We start from the raw sequence: 19,657 nt of genomic DNA, 5'->3' as shown, positions 1-19,657 counted from the left end.
GTACATAAGTGGCTCAGTTCTCCTCCATACCCCAACCTCCTCTTCTTTAATCAGTGAAACTCTTTCTTCATTTGAAATCTATTTGGAATCTTGAATTGTAAACCAGATCAATGTAGACCTATTCTGTTAATGGCATGAGAACTGGAGTCACCAGTTTGGCATCCCAACCCCTTCCCACCCCTATCACTCACACACACACACACACACACACACACACACCCCTACGCCTGTAGCTCCTAAGGCAATGCCACAGGTTCTGTCAAACAGTTTGAAAACCAAGTTTAGATGAGTCTTTTTCTAACTGTAGGGCACAGCCCATTAGTGAATTATGAAATCACTTTACTGGCTGGAATCTGATTTGGAAAACAAAAATAAAAGTGCATTACATGAACTAATGGCTAAGTATTGGTATATAAAACCTGTTATATACGCACACACACACCCTCACATTCTGAGCTGTGATATAAATTGTATTTCTTAATGTGGATCATGGTCAAAATGGCTCGAAAGCCATTGCTTTACATCCTCTTGTAGCTTCAGTTCCTTCCATTTCCTCAGTCACATAAAACTCCATCCATATCAAGCCACTTGTGGTTCCCCAAACCCATCTTGCCCTTCCTCTTCTATGCATGTAAGTGTATGGTGCTAGGCGCCAGGAACGCAGTTGCAAGAAAAAACAAAATCTTGCTTACACGGACAAATATACAAATCACACTATTTAGCTGTGAACCCAAATAAGTAGTCTAAATGAAACAAATATGGATTTTCAAGAACATGTACCAAAGACAATTAGAGAGACAAGGGAGCCATCCCTGAAGAAGAATCAATTAGCAGAGATCTAAAGAATATGTCAGAGTTAATTAGGTAAAAGGGTAGAGGAAGAGCATTCCAGACATAACAAAATATAGGCAGCCCTGGGATGAGAGAGGATATGGCATGTCTGAGGAACTGAAAAAAAGGCCAGAGTGCTGGAGCCCAGAGAACGAGTGGGAGGGTAATACGAGACAGGACGGGAAAGGCTGGCAGTGGTTAGACCAGGTGGGGACTTATGGGCTAGGATTTTGTTTCTGTCCTCAGAGTAATGGAAAGCCATGAGGACAATTTAAACAGGAGATGATGAAATAGGAGTTTTGAAGACGCTGTGTCTGCAGTGTGGAGGACGGACTAGAGGGAAGGAGTGGCTGCAGGAAGACCAGTTAGGAAGCCAGTAGAATAATCCAGGCGAGTAGTGACAGTGAACTGATTCACTATATTGGAAGTCAGGGGAAAGAGGAGAGAGGGTATGGTAGTGAAATAGAGACCGACTCCTAGGTTTCGGCTTGCATAACTGGGCAGATGGTGCTGCTAGCTAAGAGTAAACTGGAAGAGACAGGGTTTGGAGAAGACTCTGGGTTCAGTCTTAGATAAGCTACATTTAAGGTGACTTTGAGTTGGATATGTGTCCTGCTAAGACAACCTGGAAGCCACGGGAGTATAGCTGGTAAATGAAATTGGGCATATGAGTGTGAGGAAGATACCTGGGCTTGAGCCCTGAATGCCTTTCCACTCTTCCTGGTGTTGTATTTCTACTTATTATAAATGTCTATGAATACACATAGTTAACTACACACTTTTACTGCTTTAAAGTTCAAATATAGAAATGATAAAAAGCAAAAATCTGCTCACTCCTTGGGCTTCTCACTGCGGTGGCTTCTCTTGTTGCGGAGCACGGGCTCTAGGCACGCAGGCTTCAGTAGATGTGGCACGCAGGCTCAGTAGTTGTGGCACACGGGCTTAGTTGCTCCGCGGCATGTGGGATCTTCCCAGACCAGGGCTTGAACCCGTGACCCCTGTATTGGCAGGCAGATTCTTAACCACTGCACCACCAGGGAAGCCCCAATCTGCTTTTTTAAATCAGCAATGTAGTAAGAATATTCTTCTCTATCATGGTATAGACAGTTCTATCTTACTCGTCTGAATGGCTACAAAGTATTACGTAGTAGGCCTGCATCACAATTTAACCAACACCCCAAGTCACCACTAATGGATAGCTGGGTTATCTGGCAGACAGTTACCTGCCCATTCAGTAGCCATTGTCCCCCTCTGCCTTGCTCACTGAACCTGATTTTGTTCCAACAAGCAACATGTTCTGCCCTAGGTGATAGTTCATGATTGGCTTAAGGCAAGTGAGACCATCCTGTTGGCCTACCTTTTCAACTTCCCTTGCAGCTATGGGCAGTAATGTTATCAGGCTCTGGCTAATAACCCTAAGTAGAAGTCTGTTGTGAGAGTTTCTGAGTAAGCTTTTGCTTTCCTGATAAAAGAGAACTAACAGGAATACTGACTGTTCTTTCCCCTTTCTTCTGTTTTGGACATGACTATGATGACTGGGGTTCCAAAAGTCATTTTGCAACACAATGCCATAAGCCAGCACTAAGAAGAGTAAAGCAGAAAGGCAAAGAGAAAGCCTGGGCCCTGATACACAGACACACACGTAAACAGTGACTCATTTTAAAGAATCCAAATGTATTTCCACTTTAAAGCCTGAAAAAGTAAAAGGAAATGTTTTAGATCAAAGCTTCAAGGCAGAGATATAAGTGATGCCCTACAAAAATAAGAAGCACACTTAGAACAACACAATGGGGAAATACTTTCAGCTGTTCTTGAGAACACCTTTAGATGCTAGGTCTAGAAACGCCTTTCTGGCTCCCTGCCAAGCACACCCCTCTTTCCTGCAACTCGTTAAGGAAGGCCTTTGTATACAATTTCTCCTTGTTGGAAATTTCTATTTCTTTTGCCTGCCCCTTTAAAATGTGCCAAATTAAGAAATAATCTTTTACATGAAAAGTTGGAAGGTGTTTGAATTGGGTGAACCATAACTTTTCATAAGTTCACAACTAGAGTAAGTGAAACATCAGAAGTAAAAACTTTTAAAAACAGACACAAAAAAATCCCCCCCTTTCTGAGAAAAAGTGCTTCCTGGCTATTTAATTCTAGAAAACAATTTCTGTTATTTTACTGTAATGGTGATGGTTTCTTCTGTTCTCAATTTTGCCAGCTTCTCATGTTCTGGCAAAATATGTTAGATTTCTCAAAATTCAGCAACTTGTAGCTCCACTTAAACACTTAAAGGCTATTAAGTTAATAAATTTATACTGCATGAATAAACTATAGTTTTAAATATTAGACGCAAAACAACTTTATGTGTAATTCAAATTGTACATAATCCATATTTATGCTTCTAAACAAACAGAAGCTCACATCTGTACTACTTTTACAATTTACAAAGTGCTTTTACATACATTTTCCCATTTTCTATTCAAGACAAACATGTGAGTTAAATATTCTCATTTCACAGGTAGAAACAGAACCAGACATTTTCATTATTCAGTGCTTTAACCAGTATAGTATAGCCCTGAGACTTTAGATCTGCAAAGGGTTTTAATAAAGCAAATATCACATATATTTCAATTTTTATCACCATTTTCAAGTTTCCATTTTCTTAACAAAAGAAAACAATGAAAAAGTTTTCCACAATCTAGTAATAAAAATGGGAAATATTACATAGACAGTTGTATACTAACCCAATGAGTTGAGATCTACCAGAAGCAAGTTTACTCTGAGGGTCCTATACTGTTACCTATATGTAGGGCACCGGCACCAGAACCACATTTAGATGAGTAATTTTTCTACTTTAGAGAAAATAATGCAGGACACTCCTAGTGCCTCCAAGTCTAATGTACATATATGTGTATGTGTTAGGGTATGTAGGTGGCCAAAAAGGATACAGAAAAATACTTAATCTAGAGTTTTAGAATTATAGGACCTCTGTTTTTCCCATCTTAGGCCTTTAATAACTTGACAATTGTTTGGTCATATGTCTCATCTTTAGTAATATATTTATTTTTCTTTCCACACCGCCCTTTCTTCCTAAGTACCCTGTACATTAAGACTAGAAACTCCAACAGGTAGCTTTCTTTCTGAATTATCTTCCCCACTGCATACTTTTTTCCAGAATTTTCCTTTCCTATTTCTATATCTTGAAGACATTTCTTTATAGTAGATGAAGGAGCTATATAGCTTATATTCATTATGAGAAAAGATCAGTTCCAGCATTGATTTCCCAGCAAAAACCTGAGAGAAAAGTTGAACAGAAAGGAAAAGAACAGTGTTAACGGGCAGAGCGGTGACACCTGCACTCAGAAAGCTGCACTGCAGTCTCTGAAAATCTGAGGGCATCCTTTCATTACTGTGCTGCCAATTTACAGAGGAAAATTCTGGCTGGTCATGAGTTCAAAGCAGACCAGTATGTTTAAATTATTGGTTCAATGAATCATTCTTTTTGACGTTATAATGTTTTTTATTGCATTTGAAGACGTTTTCAAAAAGTATCTTGAGTTTGAGGCCTTGGCTAGGTAACCCTTCTGCAGTAGAAATCAGATTTTTCTGGCACAACTCCATTGCCAGCAATGGGACTTATCAAAACTACAAATGCCAGCACACTGAATATTTCAATACTGTACTCAACTGTTCATATCTAAATATTTCAGCTATGAAACAAACCAAAGGTAAATGCTTAATATATAGTACAAATCAACAGATTCTTCACAGAAGAAAACAATGAGACTGATTTTCTACAACATGTCAGCAGTTCATTAGTTCTTCAATAATATTACTTGGGTTATTTCAAATATAATAACATTTATACACCACTACCCATGTGTTCTCAACATTTTCTACCTAGGTCCTAAAGGGCATAAACAAGGATGTATATAGTCAGAATTGTTTTTATAAACTTTCGATGTTTCTTTTGTTATGCATCGTACAATAATGGAGAATATAAGGAGACAAGGACAAATGTACATTTAAGTTAGTGGTTACATGAATTTTGCTTATATGGCTAGTTGCTTATATGGGTCTTGCAAATGACAAAATAAAGTAACAAAGCTTGATAAGCTCATCTGTGCCCTGTGAACTTTAGTCCACTCATAGCATAACTTGATTCAGTCACTATTTATTAGTTTTTAAAAATGTTTTTTAAAAACTGCAAACCAGGGCTTCCCTGGTGGCGCAGTGGTTAAGAGTCTGCCTGCCAATGCAGGGGACACGGGTTCGTGCCCCGGTCTGGGAGGGTCCCACATGCGGCGGAGCGGCTGGGCCTGTGAGCCATGGCCGCTGAGCCTGCACATCCAGAGCCTGTGCTCTGCAACGGGAGAGGCCACAACAGTGAGAGGACCACATACCGAAAAAAAGGAAAAAAACCAAAACTGCAAACCACACTTTATTACACATTTCTGAATCAAGAGCGGGTAAATTGTGACACGGTTCCCTCATGCCACTGACTCTTTTGGAGAGAAAATTTCTGCAATTAAACAAGAGTTTCCAAATTCTATAAAAAAGCTTTTGTGTTCTATGACTGACCTTCACTCTACAGTCCCTTTGACCCAAGGCACAGTCCCTGGTGTATCTTTCTGAGATTTAGTTTCCGGGAAGTTTTCAGCAAACCTCTCTCGTGCTTTCTCCCAGTTCTTTTTGCTCTTGTTTTGGAGAAGGTGGACATCTTCAATTGAAGATGGCTTGCCTGTCCCCAAGCCTGCATGTGCTCGCCGAAGTTGAAGCTGGATCTGTTACCAAAAGTTAAGAAGAGAACTTACTGTAGTATCTAAACACACTGAAATCTGCTATATCCAATTTGGTACTTTAACTATAATTCTTTGAATTAGAGAAGATTGATGCATAAAAAAAAACTGTCAAATGCATCAAATACATACAGGAATAAATACATGATTATACATTGTCTTGCTTGTCAATAAGTACAGATGACTCTACAGAAAACAGAATGCTCCTTAAACAGCAATCACCAAATTTCACTGAGATGCTGCAGAATCAACCTGTCATCTACTCTAATGAGAAGTAAAAGCAATGGATGTATTTAAACCTACAGTCCAAGCCTCACCTAAGTAAGTGAACAGGTAAGTTAAACATTAAGAGTCATAAAAAGAGAACTTGTTTATTTTCATAAAAGGAGGGGAGGACTTCGCATTATTTTGAGAACCATTACAAGCCACCAGTTACTGAGTGCCTAATATATTTCAGGCACCATCCTAGGGGCTTTATGTTCAGACATCCCTGAAAGAGTTCTCATTATCCCCATTTTTACATATGAAAACTGAAATCCAAACTTGCCCTAAGTCACACAGCTAGTAATAGAACACATATTCTAACCTGACTACTAAACCCATGTTCATCCCACTGTACCTCAATGAAATGAGAAAATTTACATTAAACTCACACTGATGCACCCATTATTTCTTCAGGTACCAACTAATTATCAAGAAAGTTCTTTGATCATATTACTACTTTGTAAGGTTTTTGTGAAAGAGGATCTGAACCTCTGATGAACCATGGGACTATAGAATTAAACCACTGTATTGTTTTCCAGACATGATTCTTTCTATTGCTTGTTACATGCTCTGAATCTTGAACCTAAAACAGATTCTCCAGCTAGTACAGAGTCTGCCTGTTCGTAAAGTAACACTGTGATTGCTCTTGCATGTTAGGACAAGGCACAGTGAAGAAGTCATTAAAAATAACTGAAAGACACAGAAGAACTTCTGGCTCAGGAAATAACATTCACTATCCTAGTCTGATGAAGGAAAAAACTCTAAGAGCCTTCCTAAGAACTTTAAAAACAAAACAAAACACATCATAAACACATATATTTGGTAACTGTGATTGCCATAAAGGTAGTAATTATGTCTCTTTTTGCTTGCTACAATACTCCTAGCACTTAAGGCAACACCTGGCATATAGTAAGTACAGTAAATATATCCATTACAAGAATAAAGAATGAAAGAAATCTCAAGTCTTACCGGAGTTTTCATTCCTCCACCGTCCTTCCCTAGGCCCTCTCCTTTTTTCCAACCCATCTTTTCCAACATCTTCCGACCTTTATTGCTATCAGTAATTTCACTTTAGAGAAAAGTAAGATGAGAGTTGACTTCTAAAAGACCATTTAAGTCACATTTATAATAAATTCATGAATTAAAAATAACTGGTACGACTCCTTTAGAAACTACTGGGCATTACCTAATAAAGTTGAAGATACACAAATTCTACTCCTACATATACTATTTAACAGAAAAGGGAATGTTTTGCAGTCAAATCTAACAATAACCACAAATCAGAAACAATCCAGATGTCCATCAGTGGTAAAGTGGGTAAACTGTGGCATATTCATACAAGAGAATATTATATGGCAATATAATATAAAACGTACCGAACATAACAAAGTAATGCTGAACAAAAAGAATATAGACACAAAATAAATACTAAATTATTCCATTTATTTAAAGTTAAAAAATACGTGAAATTAATCTGATGCTGGTGAAGTCAGTAGAATAGTTACCTTTGGGGAGGAGAGAGGAATAGGGATTAAGAGGGGACACTAGGAGGGTAGGTTTCTGCGGTTACTGATAATTTTCTATTTCTTGACCAGGACATGTATTCTGCAATGTGTTAATCTTATGATGTATCACTGATATTGATACTTACATTTGTGAATTTAACATCAATAAAAAAAGTTAAAACGAAACTAAACCTCTCATTAACTATTTGCATTTTGTTTTATGATTTTATGGTCTGCTAATTTAAGGGTATTTTAATTTTACGTTCTATCACATTGTCTTTTCAGTTCTACAGAATATGTAAATTAGCTCTTCAATAACAATAACCCAAGCAATGTCAGACCAATGGATTTCATTTTTCATTTCTATCTTCTAATTTAACTGTAATGCAATCTTCATATTCTCCAGCAATTATTTCAAAAATATTAAACCTTAAAATATATTTGTCATGTTGCTTAGCATATCTAATTTAAAATGCTATACCTCATAAAATGTGACTCCATAAACTCTAAGATGCACTGTTAGTCTATGTACCATTAAGAAAAAACTGCTGTCACATGTAACTGTAAAATTCTATCCAAGTAGTATATCTTAGAATCAATAAAATGATAATAAGTCAAAATTTAGTAACTAATTGTTAGTTCTACATGAAAGATTTAAATGTTAACTAAACCTAGAATTTATATTCTGAGAAACAAAATGTAGCTAATATATGATTAAATGCAGAAATATAATCATTTTGTAGGCTTCAAAATTACATTTTTCATGTTTATCAATGCTAGTTTACCAAGAGAAACGAACTGAATCAAAAATAAGTAAGGGGGCTTCCCTGGTGGCGCAGTGGTTGAGAGTCCACCTGCCGATGCAGGGGACACGGGTTCGTGCCCCGGTCCAGGAAGATCCCACATGCTGCGGAGCGGCTGGGCCCATGAGCCATGGCCACTGAGCCTGCGTGTCCGGAGCCTGTGCTCCGCAAAGGGAGAGGCCACAACGAGAGGCCCGCGTACCGTAAAAAAAAAAAAAAAAAAAAAAGTAAGGGACTCCCCTGGTGGTCCAGTGGTTAAGAATCCGCCTTCCAATGCAGGGGATGTGGGTTCCATCCCTGGTCGGGGAACTAAGATCCCACATGCTACGGGGCAACTAAGCCCAGGCGCCACAACTAGAAAGAAGCCCGCGCCCCGCAAGAAAGATCCCACGTGTCACAACTAAGATCCCGCGTGCCACAGCTAAGACGCGACGCAGCACCCCCCGCAAAAAAAAAACAGTAAGAAAAATAGTATTTCAGGGTCAAGAACAGAAGCAGTTGAGTTCTGAAATAACTATTAAAAAAGTATCAGTCCATACCAATTTCTTACTAGCCCAGCCTCCTAAATATCTAATATATAAAAGTATGGTCACTCAATTGTGTGGCTACAATGTTAGCTATGCATATATATGTGTGTTTAAGTTTGTATGTGATAAATCTGTATGTATACTTACATATATGATCAGTAATTTTCTAGGGAATAACGCAATACCAATATTAGAGGAAAATGTAAACAGATGTAGAGTTTCCATCTTGATCTATATTATTCCTTTAAAAGGCTACCTATCAGATTATATAGCCCTATAAATCACATCACCCTATGAATCTGATTATGGTACAAAGATTGTTTCAAGCAATTAAAATTTAATACTTACGAATGAACAGATGCAGGAGCATCATCTCTTTGGAAAGTTCCTTCACTTCCAATCTGCTCCCTACGTTTTCCAGCTCTATCTTTATATTTTGGATTCTTCAAAGCCTTTTCATCTTCGTAGTCTGTATTCTTCATAAACATGAAATATTCATTGAGGAAAACAAAACTAATAAATAAAAATATAATGTCTGTATATTTGCCTTGCTTAGCAAATATGGTTCAATGTGGTCTCCATTAAATAAGCCATGATATAAATTAAGATATACAAATTAAGACAATTACATTATTGAATATATCTATTCTATCCCCTTTAATATAGTGAAAATATAGTATATTTTGAATCAATGCTGTGTACTCATATTCTCATATGAACTACCAGTATTCAAAAAAATATGGAGAACCCCTGGGGCTGGGGAAAAAAATCTACTTCTCCTTTTCTCTAAGGAACTGAAAGTTCCAAAGGACCTAAAATATTTTGATACTGTTCCTTAGAAGGGAAAAATGTAGAAAGTGTTTAAAAAATAGATAAAAGGAAATAAATGCTCTTTTACCCTGGCAATAATAATAGCTTTTTGCTTCAATACAGCTTCATTACATGATTAATCAGTCACTCCACAAATATTTTCTAAGTAAAGAGTAAGTTATGCCCTATGCTAGGTGACAGAATGCAAAGAAATTTATAATCCTAAAGTGCAGACACACACAGTCTTCAGCATGTTACAGTACGACTGGTTCGACAATTAAGGTATACACAAGATATGGCAGTGGCACAGAAGAGACAGGCAATTCAGCTTGGGGTTTCAAAGGCTCCTCTTCCCCTTTGTTACTATTTGCTAATCTTTACATAAAAAGTACAACATTCATACAAAAAGATGCTACAGATTGCTAGAGCAATGCAAGGAAAGTACCACAGAAGTTGTTACTTAATTTTGCTTTCAAAACAGAAAAATACAGACCACCAACCCTAATGGGTATTCCCCCCAGAAAATGATGTAGAAATTAAGCTAAAATTTTTGAAAAAACATTTTAATCTCTCCTTATATATCTTCTATTTTCCTCCCAAATTAACCTCTTAACATTTTTTTCTATTATGATTTCTCTCCCTTAGTACAACAGTAACAAAAAATACAATTCTGCATAAAAATGTTATTTTGGCAGCATCTTTTCTGACTTGTTCATAAAGTGTAAAAAACACTGGACAAATACACTTAAGACCTAGATCCTATATCTAGCTCTGTTGTTTAGTAGGTAGGTGACCAGCTCTAGTTTCTCTAATGTAAAATGGCAATATTAATTAGTTTTCTAGTCTACTTATAGGATTAAATGGTAATTTTTTTAAACTGCCTTACTGAGGTATAATTAACATACAATAAATTACACATAAAGTGTACAGTTACTTTTGAGATTTGTATACACTTATGAAACCATCACAATTAAGATAATAAACATATTCATCTCCCACAAAAGTATCCTCGTCCTTCTTTGTAATCTATCCCTCCAGCCCCTCTCCCTGTGCATCTTCTCCTGTAGCCAGGCAACCACTGATCTTTCTGCCATGATACATTAGGTTTGCTTTCCTAGAATTTTATAGAAACGAAGTATATAGCATGTTGAGTTGATCTTTGAACAACATGGGTTTGAACTTCGTGGATCCACTTATACATAGATTTTTTTTCAGCACTAAATACTACAGTATTACACGATCTGCAATTGGTTGAATCTGTGGGTGCAGAAGCCCAGGTATACAGGAACTGTGGACATAGAGGGCTGAGTACCAGCTATATGCAGATTTTTCAACCAAGGTGAGAGTCAGCACACTTAATCCCTGGGTTTTTCAACGGTCAACTGTACTCTTTTTGTCTGGCTCTTTCACTCAGCACAATCATTTTGAGATTCATCCATGTTGTAATCTGTATCAATAGCTTATGTTTTTTTATTGCTAGAGTGTTTGACCATATAGATTTAACATAGTTTGTTTATCCATTAATGATGGACAGATGAGTTTTTTCCAGTTTTTGGCTTTTAGAAAAAAAGCTGCTGTGACCATTTGCTCACTAGTTTTTGTATGAACATATGCTTTCATTTCTCTTGGATAGAAATGAAATACTTTGAAGTAGAATGGTGAATAATACAGTAGGTGTACATTTAACTTTTTGACAAAGTACTAAACTCTTCTCCAAAGCAATCACACCATTTATATTTTCACCAGCAGTGTATGCGAGTTCCTGTTCCTCCACATGCCCACCAACACTTAGTATGGTCAGTCTTTTTAATTGGTTTTAAATTGCAATTCCCCAATGACTAATAATACTGAACATCTTTTCATGTGTGTATTTGCCACCTGCTTTGGTGAAGTGTCTATTCAAATCTTTTGCTTATTTTTAAATTAAGTTGTTTTCCCTTATTGAGTTTTCAGAGTTCTTTATATACTCTAGGTATAAGATACATGACTTTTATCAGATATATGATTTGCGAATATTTTTCCCAGTCTGTGGCTTACCTTTTCATTCTCTTAATCGTGTCTTTGGAAGAACAGAAGTTTTGGAGGAAGTACAATTTGTGCTTTTATGGATAGTGCTTTTAGTGTTAGATACCTTAAAAAATCTTTGACTTTTTTTTTAAGGTTTGCTTCTAGAAGTTTAAATTTATATGTATAGTCCATTTTGAGTTCATTTTTATATGTTATGAGGTGGGGATCAAGGTTATTGTTGTTGTATATGGCTATCTAATTGTTCCAGCACTGACTGTTGAAAAAAGACCATCCTCTTTCCACCAAACTGCCTTCATGCCTTTGTTGAAAATCATACACACACACACACGCACACACATATACACATTTATCTATGTATCTATGTATCTATATGGGTCTATTTCTGGACTCATTATTCTGTTCCATCAACATATTTATCTTTTTGCCAGTACTATACTGTTTTTATTGCTGTAGTTTATAATAAGTCTTGAAATCAGGCAGTATTAGTCCTCCAACCGTGTTTTTCGAGGGTATCATTTTAATGCAAGTTTTTTAAAAACCAGAAATGGTTATTCCAATATAGGGTATTATCATCACTTTCCTACTCCAACCTCAACAGTTGTTGAGGTAAACAGTAAAAAACTAACAGGAACTACATAAATCTCAGAATCATTCTAAATAGCTCTCTTTTTATATATAAAAATGGACTATGCTTATCTACAGGCAGTTTTATACAAAACCAGATGCACAGTTTAACACATGTAACAATATTTAACTCCCTTACCTGCAAACCATATTTTACTCGTATTTTCTTTAATTCTTTTCTCCTTTCCAGCTCTTTTTCCTCCTTACTTAGAGTTGGACCAACTAAAAGGAAAAATTGAGTTTGGTTTAAAGAAAAAAAAAAACACTAAATATGATATAATACTGTTTATTTAATAATGAAAAACTAATAGTACTAGTATCCCATCTGCAGATTAATAAAAAGTTCAAATAAATTAATATAAAAGGATCTTAGGTTGTGATGATGTCCCTTCAGCATTTTGGTAATTAAATCTACTTGGAAAGTAAACCAAAACTCGAAAGAGTATAGGAATGTTTTAGATACTGAAAGAAACACTGCACATCTTAATTTTTCAATATGGTTACTGTAATAGAAATCCAAATGCAGAAATATTGTGAGTTTTCCAAAGGAACATAAGCTTGTGCAAAAGAAAAATAACAGAACCCAAGATTCACGTTACTATGTAACGTGCCATACTCATTTTCATAAGGTAGTATGAGAAAACAAAAAATACATAATGACGTGTATAGTTGGTATTTAAAGGAAACAAACGATGTGAAAAAAATTACTTACTAGTTAAAAGGATCTTTCAATTTTTAAAGCCTTAGATGAGTGGGTTTTAAACAAGATAGTAACATTTTACAATATTATTTATTATACAAAGTAATGGTATATACACAGATAATATATCAAACAAACTGTAAGTAGGAAAGCAAATATATCAACAAATAAATCTTAATACCTTGGCCTATTATTTTCTATGTTACTATTTTACATCAGAGTTTAACTGTGGATGACTTTTTATATCAGTAAACAGATGTTAAAGGGAAACCAATCTCTATTTATGTCACAATTACTCCTTTGAAGTACATTTAGCTACCACTGCAGTGCTGCTTCAAAAGCCTATAGACTGGATTAGCAAAAACAGAGCTAATGATTATCATTCCTGGTCATAAAGTAACCTAATGCTGTAATAGTACAAATTACTACACAGAAAAACCAACTACAATCATAATCTACTAGTCTAGGTCTCAAATTTCAAATACATGTCATTTCTTAGGCTCATTTGATAATATTCACTTAAATACAAATGTATCTCAATAGAGTATTATATCAATTAGATATGAAGCTGGTACTGATACTTTTTCAGAACATGCAGTGAATTAGAAAGCTACCATGCCCATAAACAGTATGTTTCACATACCAAAAGGTTCATCTTTCTTATCAAGACGAAGGTGAGCTCTAACCTGCCCTGGTTCACAGCCATCACAGGTATCACTGCCAGGGTGAATGTGAAAGGACAACACAGTCTCTCCAATTTTCACTTCATCTCCATGCTCAAGTATGTAAGGGTCACATTTAGTTTTGGGCTAAAGGAGAAAAAAATTACAAAGCCAAACCCAAGAGAGTTACACATGGTTATTTTATTTATTTTATGTCTACTGTAATGTCTGATTATAAAAATAAAAATTGAGATTGTTCTCAATGAGATAGACATATGCACACACATTTCCACAAAACTTGAAGGTGATGCATAATATTCTACTAGTTGAGAAGATGACAGCTGAACCGAGCAACTTCTAATTTTTTTTTAATATTTATTTTATTTATTATTATTTATTTTTGGCTGCATTGGGTCTTTGTTGCCAGGCGTGGGCTTTCTCTAGTTGCAGCAAGCAGGGGCTACTCTTCGTTGTGGTGCGCGGGCTTCTCACTGCAGTGGCTTCTCTTATTGCAGAGCACAAGCTCCAAGCACATGGGCTTCACTAGTTGTGGCACATGGGCTCAGTAGTTGTGGCTCGCAGGTTTAGTTGCTCCGCGGCATGTGGGATCTTCCAGGACCAGGGCTCGAAGCCATGTGCCGTGCATTGGCAGGCAGATTCTTAACCACTGCGCCACCGGGGAAGCCCTCTAATTTTTATATTATCAAAATCCACTGATCTCCCCATCTCCATGCCCAATCCTATCACAGAAATACCCAACTCAAACTTCAAACAGTCTACTACCAAAATGAAAACTCACAATCAAAAAGATGAAGTGTTAAGGAGATAGGTGCATCATATTTCCCTTTTTCTGTCCTCTCTTGATAATTCAGTTTTATCTCATTTTTGATTCTTATAGACTAAGACCTCCCTCCCTCCCTTCCATATATTATCTTATTATGTGCTAAAGCACTTTGTTACATGTTGGGATAGGAGAGTTAACTAAATAGACATAGCCCTTGCCTTCAAGGAGTTTACAGTTTAACAACATTTCCTTTAACAGTTTAAACACACACACACACACACACACACACACACACACACACACACACACACACGATGGCCCCTAAAGTTGCTATAAGAACATTTACTCTGAATAGCTTTAAAATGCATTTATTTCCAAAAATAAGGCACAGGTACATAATTAGAAGTCAAAACTCAACAGTTAAGTATCCACTTACTGTATACATTTTTTAGCCCTTTCTAAGAATTCCCTTCCATGTTAACACATTTGGATGAATACCAATCTGAACTAAATGATATGTATAATAACTATGGCCCTGAGGGATAAAAAGTTTCATTTCAGTTTTTTAAAATAATGTGCAAGTATTTAATTAATAAGTATATACTCACTTGAAGAATCTGTTTTCCATTTACAATTGTACCATTTTGACTGCCTTGATCCACAAGGACATAACTTTGTAAGTCGTGATCAAAATAAATTTCTGCATGAAACTTAAAAAAAAAGAAACCAGGTAATTATAAAGTATTATACCTTTTTTTAAACCATAGATAATTTCTCTATGATAAGATGCAATGAACTTTAGTCTCTTAATAATTTAGCTTTTATTATTTTTAATACATTTTTTTCAGAATACAAAAGTATAATAATGCTTCTGGTAGAAATGAGAAGGCTACAGGAGAAAAACTCATCTATAATTCCACCTATAATTACCATTAATAATTTAGTATGTGTCCTACCTTTTCTACTTTTATAATATAGTTGAGATTATACTATATATATAATTTGAAATAATTTTTTCACCTAATATGTCTGTTCATGTTATTAAAAATTCTTAATACAAAAGGTGATTTGAAACATTCAAGGCTGACTTCTCAGTTTTTTCCAAATTTTCAATACTCAGAACTAATCACTCCCTTCTGTTCCACAGCACTTTGTTTATATAACAATTAAATTATACAAAGTTTCCGTATATGTGAATGTCACTGTACTGCTTACAATTTTCGCTTACATTTATTTTTATTTAATTAATTTAATTTACTTATTTATTCATTTATTTATTTATTTGGCTGTGTCAGGTCTTAGCTGCAGCATGCAGGATCCTCCTTGAGGCACGCGGATCTTGCGTTGTGGCGTGTGGGCTTGGGCTTCTCTCTAGTTGTGGTGTGTGGGTTTTCTCTCTAGTTGTGGTGCACGGGCTCCAGAGCACTGTGGGCTCCGTAGTTTGCAGCACACACGCTCTCTCGTTGAGGCGCTCGGGCTTAGTTGCCCCACAGCACGTGGGATCTTAGTTCCCCGACCAGGGATCGAACCCACATCCCATGCATTGGGAGGTGGATTCTCTACCACTGGACCACCAAGGAAGTCCCTATTGCTTACATTTAGTTTACAATTTTCTTACCACTTAGTACATAATACAGTACCTCACATATATTGGGCATGTACTCAATACATGCCTATTTAACTGGATATAGAGCTGCAGAAATATTTAACTTTAAATTTCATAAACAATACATTGCTGGTGGGAATGTAAAATGGTGCAGCTGCTTTGTGGGGGGTCTGACAGTTCCTCAAAATGTTAAACAGGGAGTTACCATACGATTCAACAATTCTACTCTGAGGTAGGCATCAAGAGGAATGAAAACATACCTCCAAACGAAAACCTGTACGTGAAATGTTCACAGCAGCATTATTCTTAATAACCAAAAAGTGTAAACAATTCAAATGTCCATCAGCTGATGAACAGATAAAAAACACTGTATCTGAACATTGAAGTAGTATTTGGCAATAAAAAGAAATGAAGTACTGATATATGCTACAACATGGATGAATCTTGAAGACATGCTAAATAAGCAAAAAAGCTAGTTACAGGGGTGGGGTCAAGATAGCGTACTAGGAGGACAGGGAATTCGCGTCTCCGCACAACTAGGGCACCTAGCAGGCACCGGTGGGGGACAACGGACACCTAAGGGGATGGCAGGAACCCCCAGCAACTGGGTAGGATGTGGGATGTGGGGGGAGTGAAGGGGGGGTAGAAGCGGAGGTGGGACGGAACTGGTACCCCTAAGGGGCAGGTGGGGGAGGGGAAGGAATCCCACGTCCAAAGGGGGAAATTGGGGAACACCTGGGAGGGCAGAGGATCAAAAGGGAGCGTGGCCAGGTTTCCCCTGCCCACTTGGGCCCCCAGGAACCTGTTCAGATCCCAGGCCTGATCCTCTACCTACCGAGGCCCCCTCCAGCCACACAGGTCCTGAGGAAGTGGGAGAGAGGGAAGGGGGAGCAAAAGTAAAGGCCGGACCTAAGGGACAGCACCCCTGAGGGGTGGCTAGGGAGAGGAGGAGTTCCTACACCCAGTGGACCCACCCACGGTTAGGGGTCCACAGGCGGGGGGAGACCCTGGGGGAGACAGTGGGGGAGAGGCACAAAAGAATGGAAGGGAATGGGGCCAGTGCTTTCCCTGTCCACTTAGGCACCGGGGAGCTTGTTGGGCTCCCAGGCTTAATCCTCTGCCCTCAGAGCCTCCCTCCTGCCTCGCAGAAACCAAGCCCCGTCCCCACACCCCCCCCCCCACCCAGGGCCCCAGCTCTGCACTCAGAGACACCCTCCAACACTTGGCCTAAACCCCACCCCCACACCCTCACTCAGGGCCCTACCTCCAAACTCCAGAACTCCACACTCCAGAGGCCCTTCTTTCGACATGCTACCTCTTCCCTTCCACGCAGGTCCTAAGCAGAGGCCCCGCCCAATGCCTGAACATCACCACCTACGCTCCACCCCATGCTCAAATGTCACCCCCCACCTGCCTAGGTCCCACCCCACCCTAACTCGCACCCCTACCTGTTTCACCCCAGCTTACACTCTGCCCCCATAGCCAAGGTGCATTTTTTTCTTTTTTCCTCTTTTGGATTGGGGTTCTGTTTTACCTTGTTGATTCATTGTTGTTCTATTATATTTTTATTTTTCCTGATAAACCTCTTATTTTTCTAATTTTATTTTATTCTTTATACTTTGTTATTGTTCTTTTTGGCTTGTTCCCTGCCCTCCCCCCGCTTTTTTTCTTTTTTTCTGTTGTGTTATTTTACCTTGTTGCAGTTGTTTCAATTATAGTTTTGTTTTTCCTAATATAATTTTTATCTTTCTAATTCAATTTTGTTTTTTATTCTTTGATACTGTACTGCTCCTTTTCTTCTTTCTTTCTTTCTTTTTTTTACCATGCCACAAAGCTTGCAGGATCTTGATTCCTAGGCTGCAGATCAGGTCCGAGCTCCTGTGGTAGGAGCTCCGAGTCCAAACCGCTGCACTAACAGAGAAGCTCAGACCCCAGGGACTATCAATCGGAGTGAGGCCTCCCAGAGGTCCTCATCTCAGCACCAAGACCCAGCTTTATCCAACTGCCTGCAAACTCCAGTACTGGACATCTCAGGGCAAACAACCAGTAAGACAGGAATACAGCACCACCCATCCAAAAAAAAGAAAGAAACGACAAAAAAATATGTTACAGACGAAGAAGCAGGTAAAAACCTACAAGACCAAATAAATGAAGACGAAATAGCTAACCTACCTGAAAAAGAATTCAGAGTAATGACAGTAAAGATGATCCAAAATCTCAAAAACAGAATGGAGAAAAGACAAGAAACACTTAACACGGATCTAGAAAAACTAAAGAGCAAACAAACAATGATGAACACAATTACTGAAATTATAAATACACTAGAAGGAATCAATAACAAAGTTACAGATATGTGAGCTGGAAGATAAAATGGTGGAAAAAACTGCCAGGGAGCAGAAAAAAGAAAAAAAAGAATTGAGGACAGTCTCAGAGACATCTGGTACAACATTAAACGCACCAACATCCGAATTACAGGGGTCCCAGAAGAAGAAGAGAAAAAGAAAGGGTCTGAAAAAATATTGGAAGAGATTATAGTTGAAAACTTCCCTAACATGGGAAAGGAAATAGTCAATCAAGTCCAGAAAGCACAGAGAGCCCCATACAGGATAAACCCAAAGAGAAACACATAGAGACGCATATTAATCAAACTATTAAAAAATAAATACAAAGAAAAAGTATTAAAAGCAGCAAGGGAAGAGCAACAAATAACATACAAGAGAATCACCATAAGGTTAACAGGTGATCTTTCAGCAGAAACTCTGCAAGCCTGAAGGGAGTGGCAGGACATATTTAAAGTGATGAAAAGAAAAAATCTACAAACAAGATTACTCTACCCAGCAAGGACCTCATTCAGATTTGATGCAGAAATTAAAATGTTTACAGACAAGGAAAAGATAACAGCATTCAGCACCACCAAACCAGCTTTACAACAAATGCTAAAGGAACTTCTCTAGGAAGGAAACACAAGAGAAGGAAAAGACCTACAAAAACAAACTGAAAACAATTAAGAAAATGGTAATAGGAACATACATATCAATAATTACCTTAAATGTAAATGGATTAAATGCTTCAACCAAAAGACATAGACTGGCTGAATGGATACAAAAACAAGACTCGGACATATGCAGTCTACAAGAGACCCAATTCAGACCTAGGGACACATACAGACTGAAAGTGAGGGGATGGAAGAAGATATTCCATGCAAATGGAAATCAAAAGAAAGATGGAGTAGCAATTCTCATATCAGACAAAATAGACTCTAAAATAAAGACTATTACAAGACACAAGAGGACACTACATAATGATCAAAATACCAATCCAAGAATATATAACAACTGTAAATATTTATGCCCCAACACAAGAGCACCTCAATCCATAAAGCAAATGCTAACAGCCATAAAAGGGGAGATGGAGAGTAACACAATAATAGGGGATTTTAACACCCCACCTTCACCAATGGACAGATAATCCAAAATGAAAATAAATAATAAAACACAAGCTTTAAATGACACATTAGACAAGATGGACTTAATTGATATTTATAGGACATTCCATCCAAAAACAACAGAATACACTTTCTTCTCAAGGGCTCATGGAACATTCTCCAGGACAGACCACATCTTGGGTCACAAATGAACCCTTGGTAAATTTAAGAAAATTGAAATCGTATCAAGTATCTGTTCCGACCACAACACTATGAGACTAGATATCAATAACAGGAAAAAT

At 37.5% G+C, this 19,657-nt stretch overlaps 1 protein-coding gene across 2 annotated transcripts in view; it reads right to left on the bottom strand.

The window, feature by feature from the left end:
- Nucleotides 1–2,624: 2,624 nt before the first annotated feature.
- The window catches only part of AGGF1 (angiogenic factor with G-patch and FHA domains 1), a 49,550-nt gene continuing 32,517 nt past the window's right edge, over nucleotides 2,625–19,657 (bottom strand). The window contains exons 9-15 of one of the 2 annotated variants that reach the window (XM_079918957.1): nucleotides 14,934–15,035; nucleotides 13,523–13,688; nucleotides 12,319–12,401; nucleotides 9,066–9,193; nucleotides 6,852–6,951; nucleotides 5,401–5,603; nucleotides 2,625–4,113 (exon numbers count right to left, since the gene is read on the bottom strand). In XM_079918957.1, coding sequence (XP_079775083.1) covers nucleotides 5,403–5,603; nucleotides 6,852–6,951; nucleotides 9,066–9,193; nucleotides 12,319–12,401; nucleotides 13,523–13,688; nucleotides 14,934–15,035 — 780 coding nt within the window. In that variant the 3' untranslated portion in view covers nucleotides 2,625–4,113; nucleotides 5,401–5,402. Of the gene's footprint in view, nucleotides 5,604–6,851; nucleotides 6,952–9,065; nucleotides 9,194–12,318; nucleotides 12,402–13,522; nucleotides 13,689–14,933; nucleotides 15,036–19,657 lie in introns of both variants that reach the window. The other variant, XM_079918956.1, reaches the window with a different exon arrangement.

Source organism: Stenella coeruleoalba (genome assembly GCF_951394435.1).
Source record: "Stenella coeruleoalba genome assembly, chromosome: 3".
NCBI classification, from domain to species: domain Eukaryota; kingdom Metazoa; phylum Chordata; class Mammalia; order Artiodactyla; family Delphinidae; genus Stenella; species Stenella coeruleoalba.
This window is presented reverse-complemented; position numbering and strand designations above follow the sequence as displayed.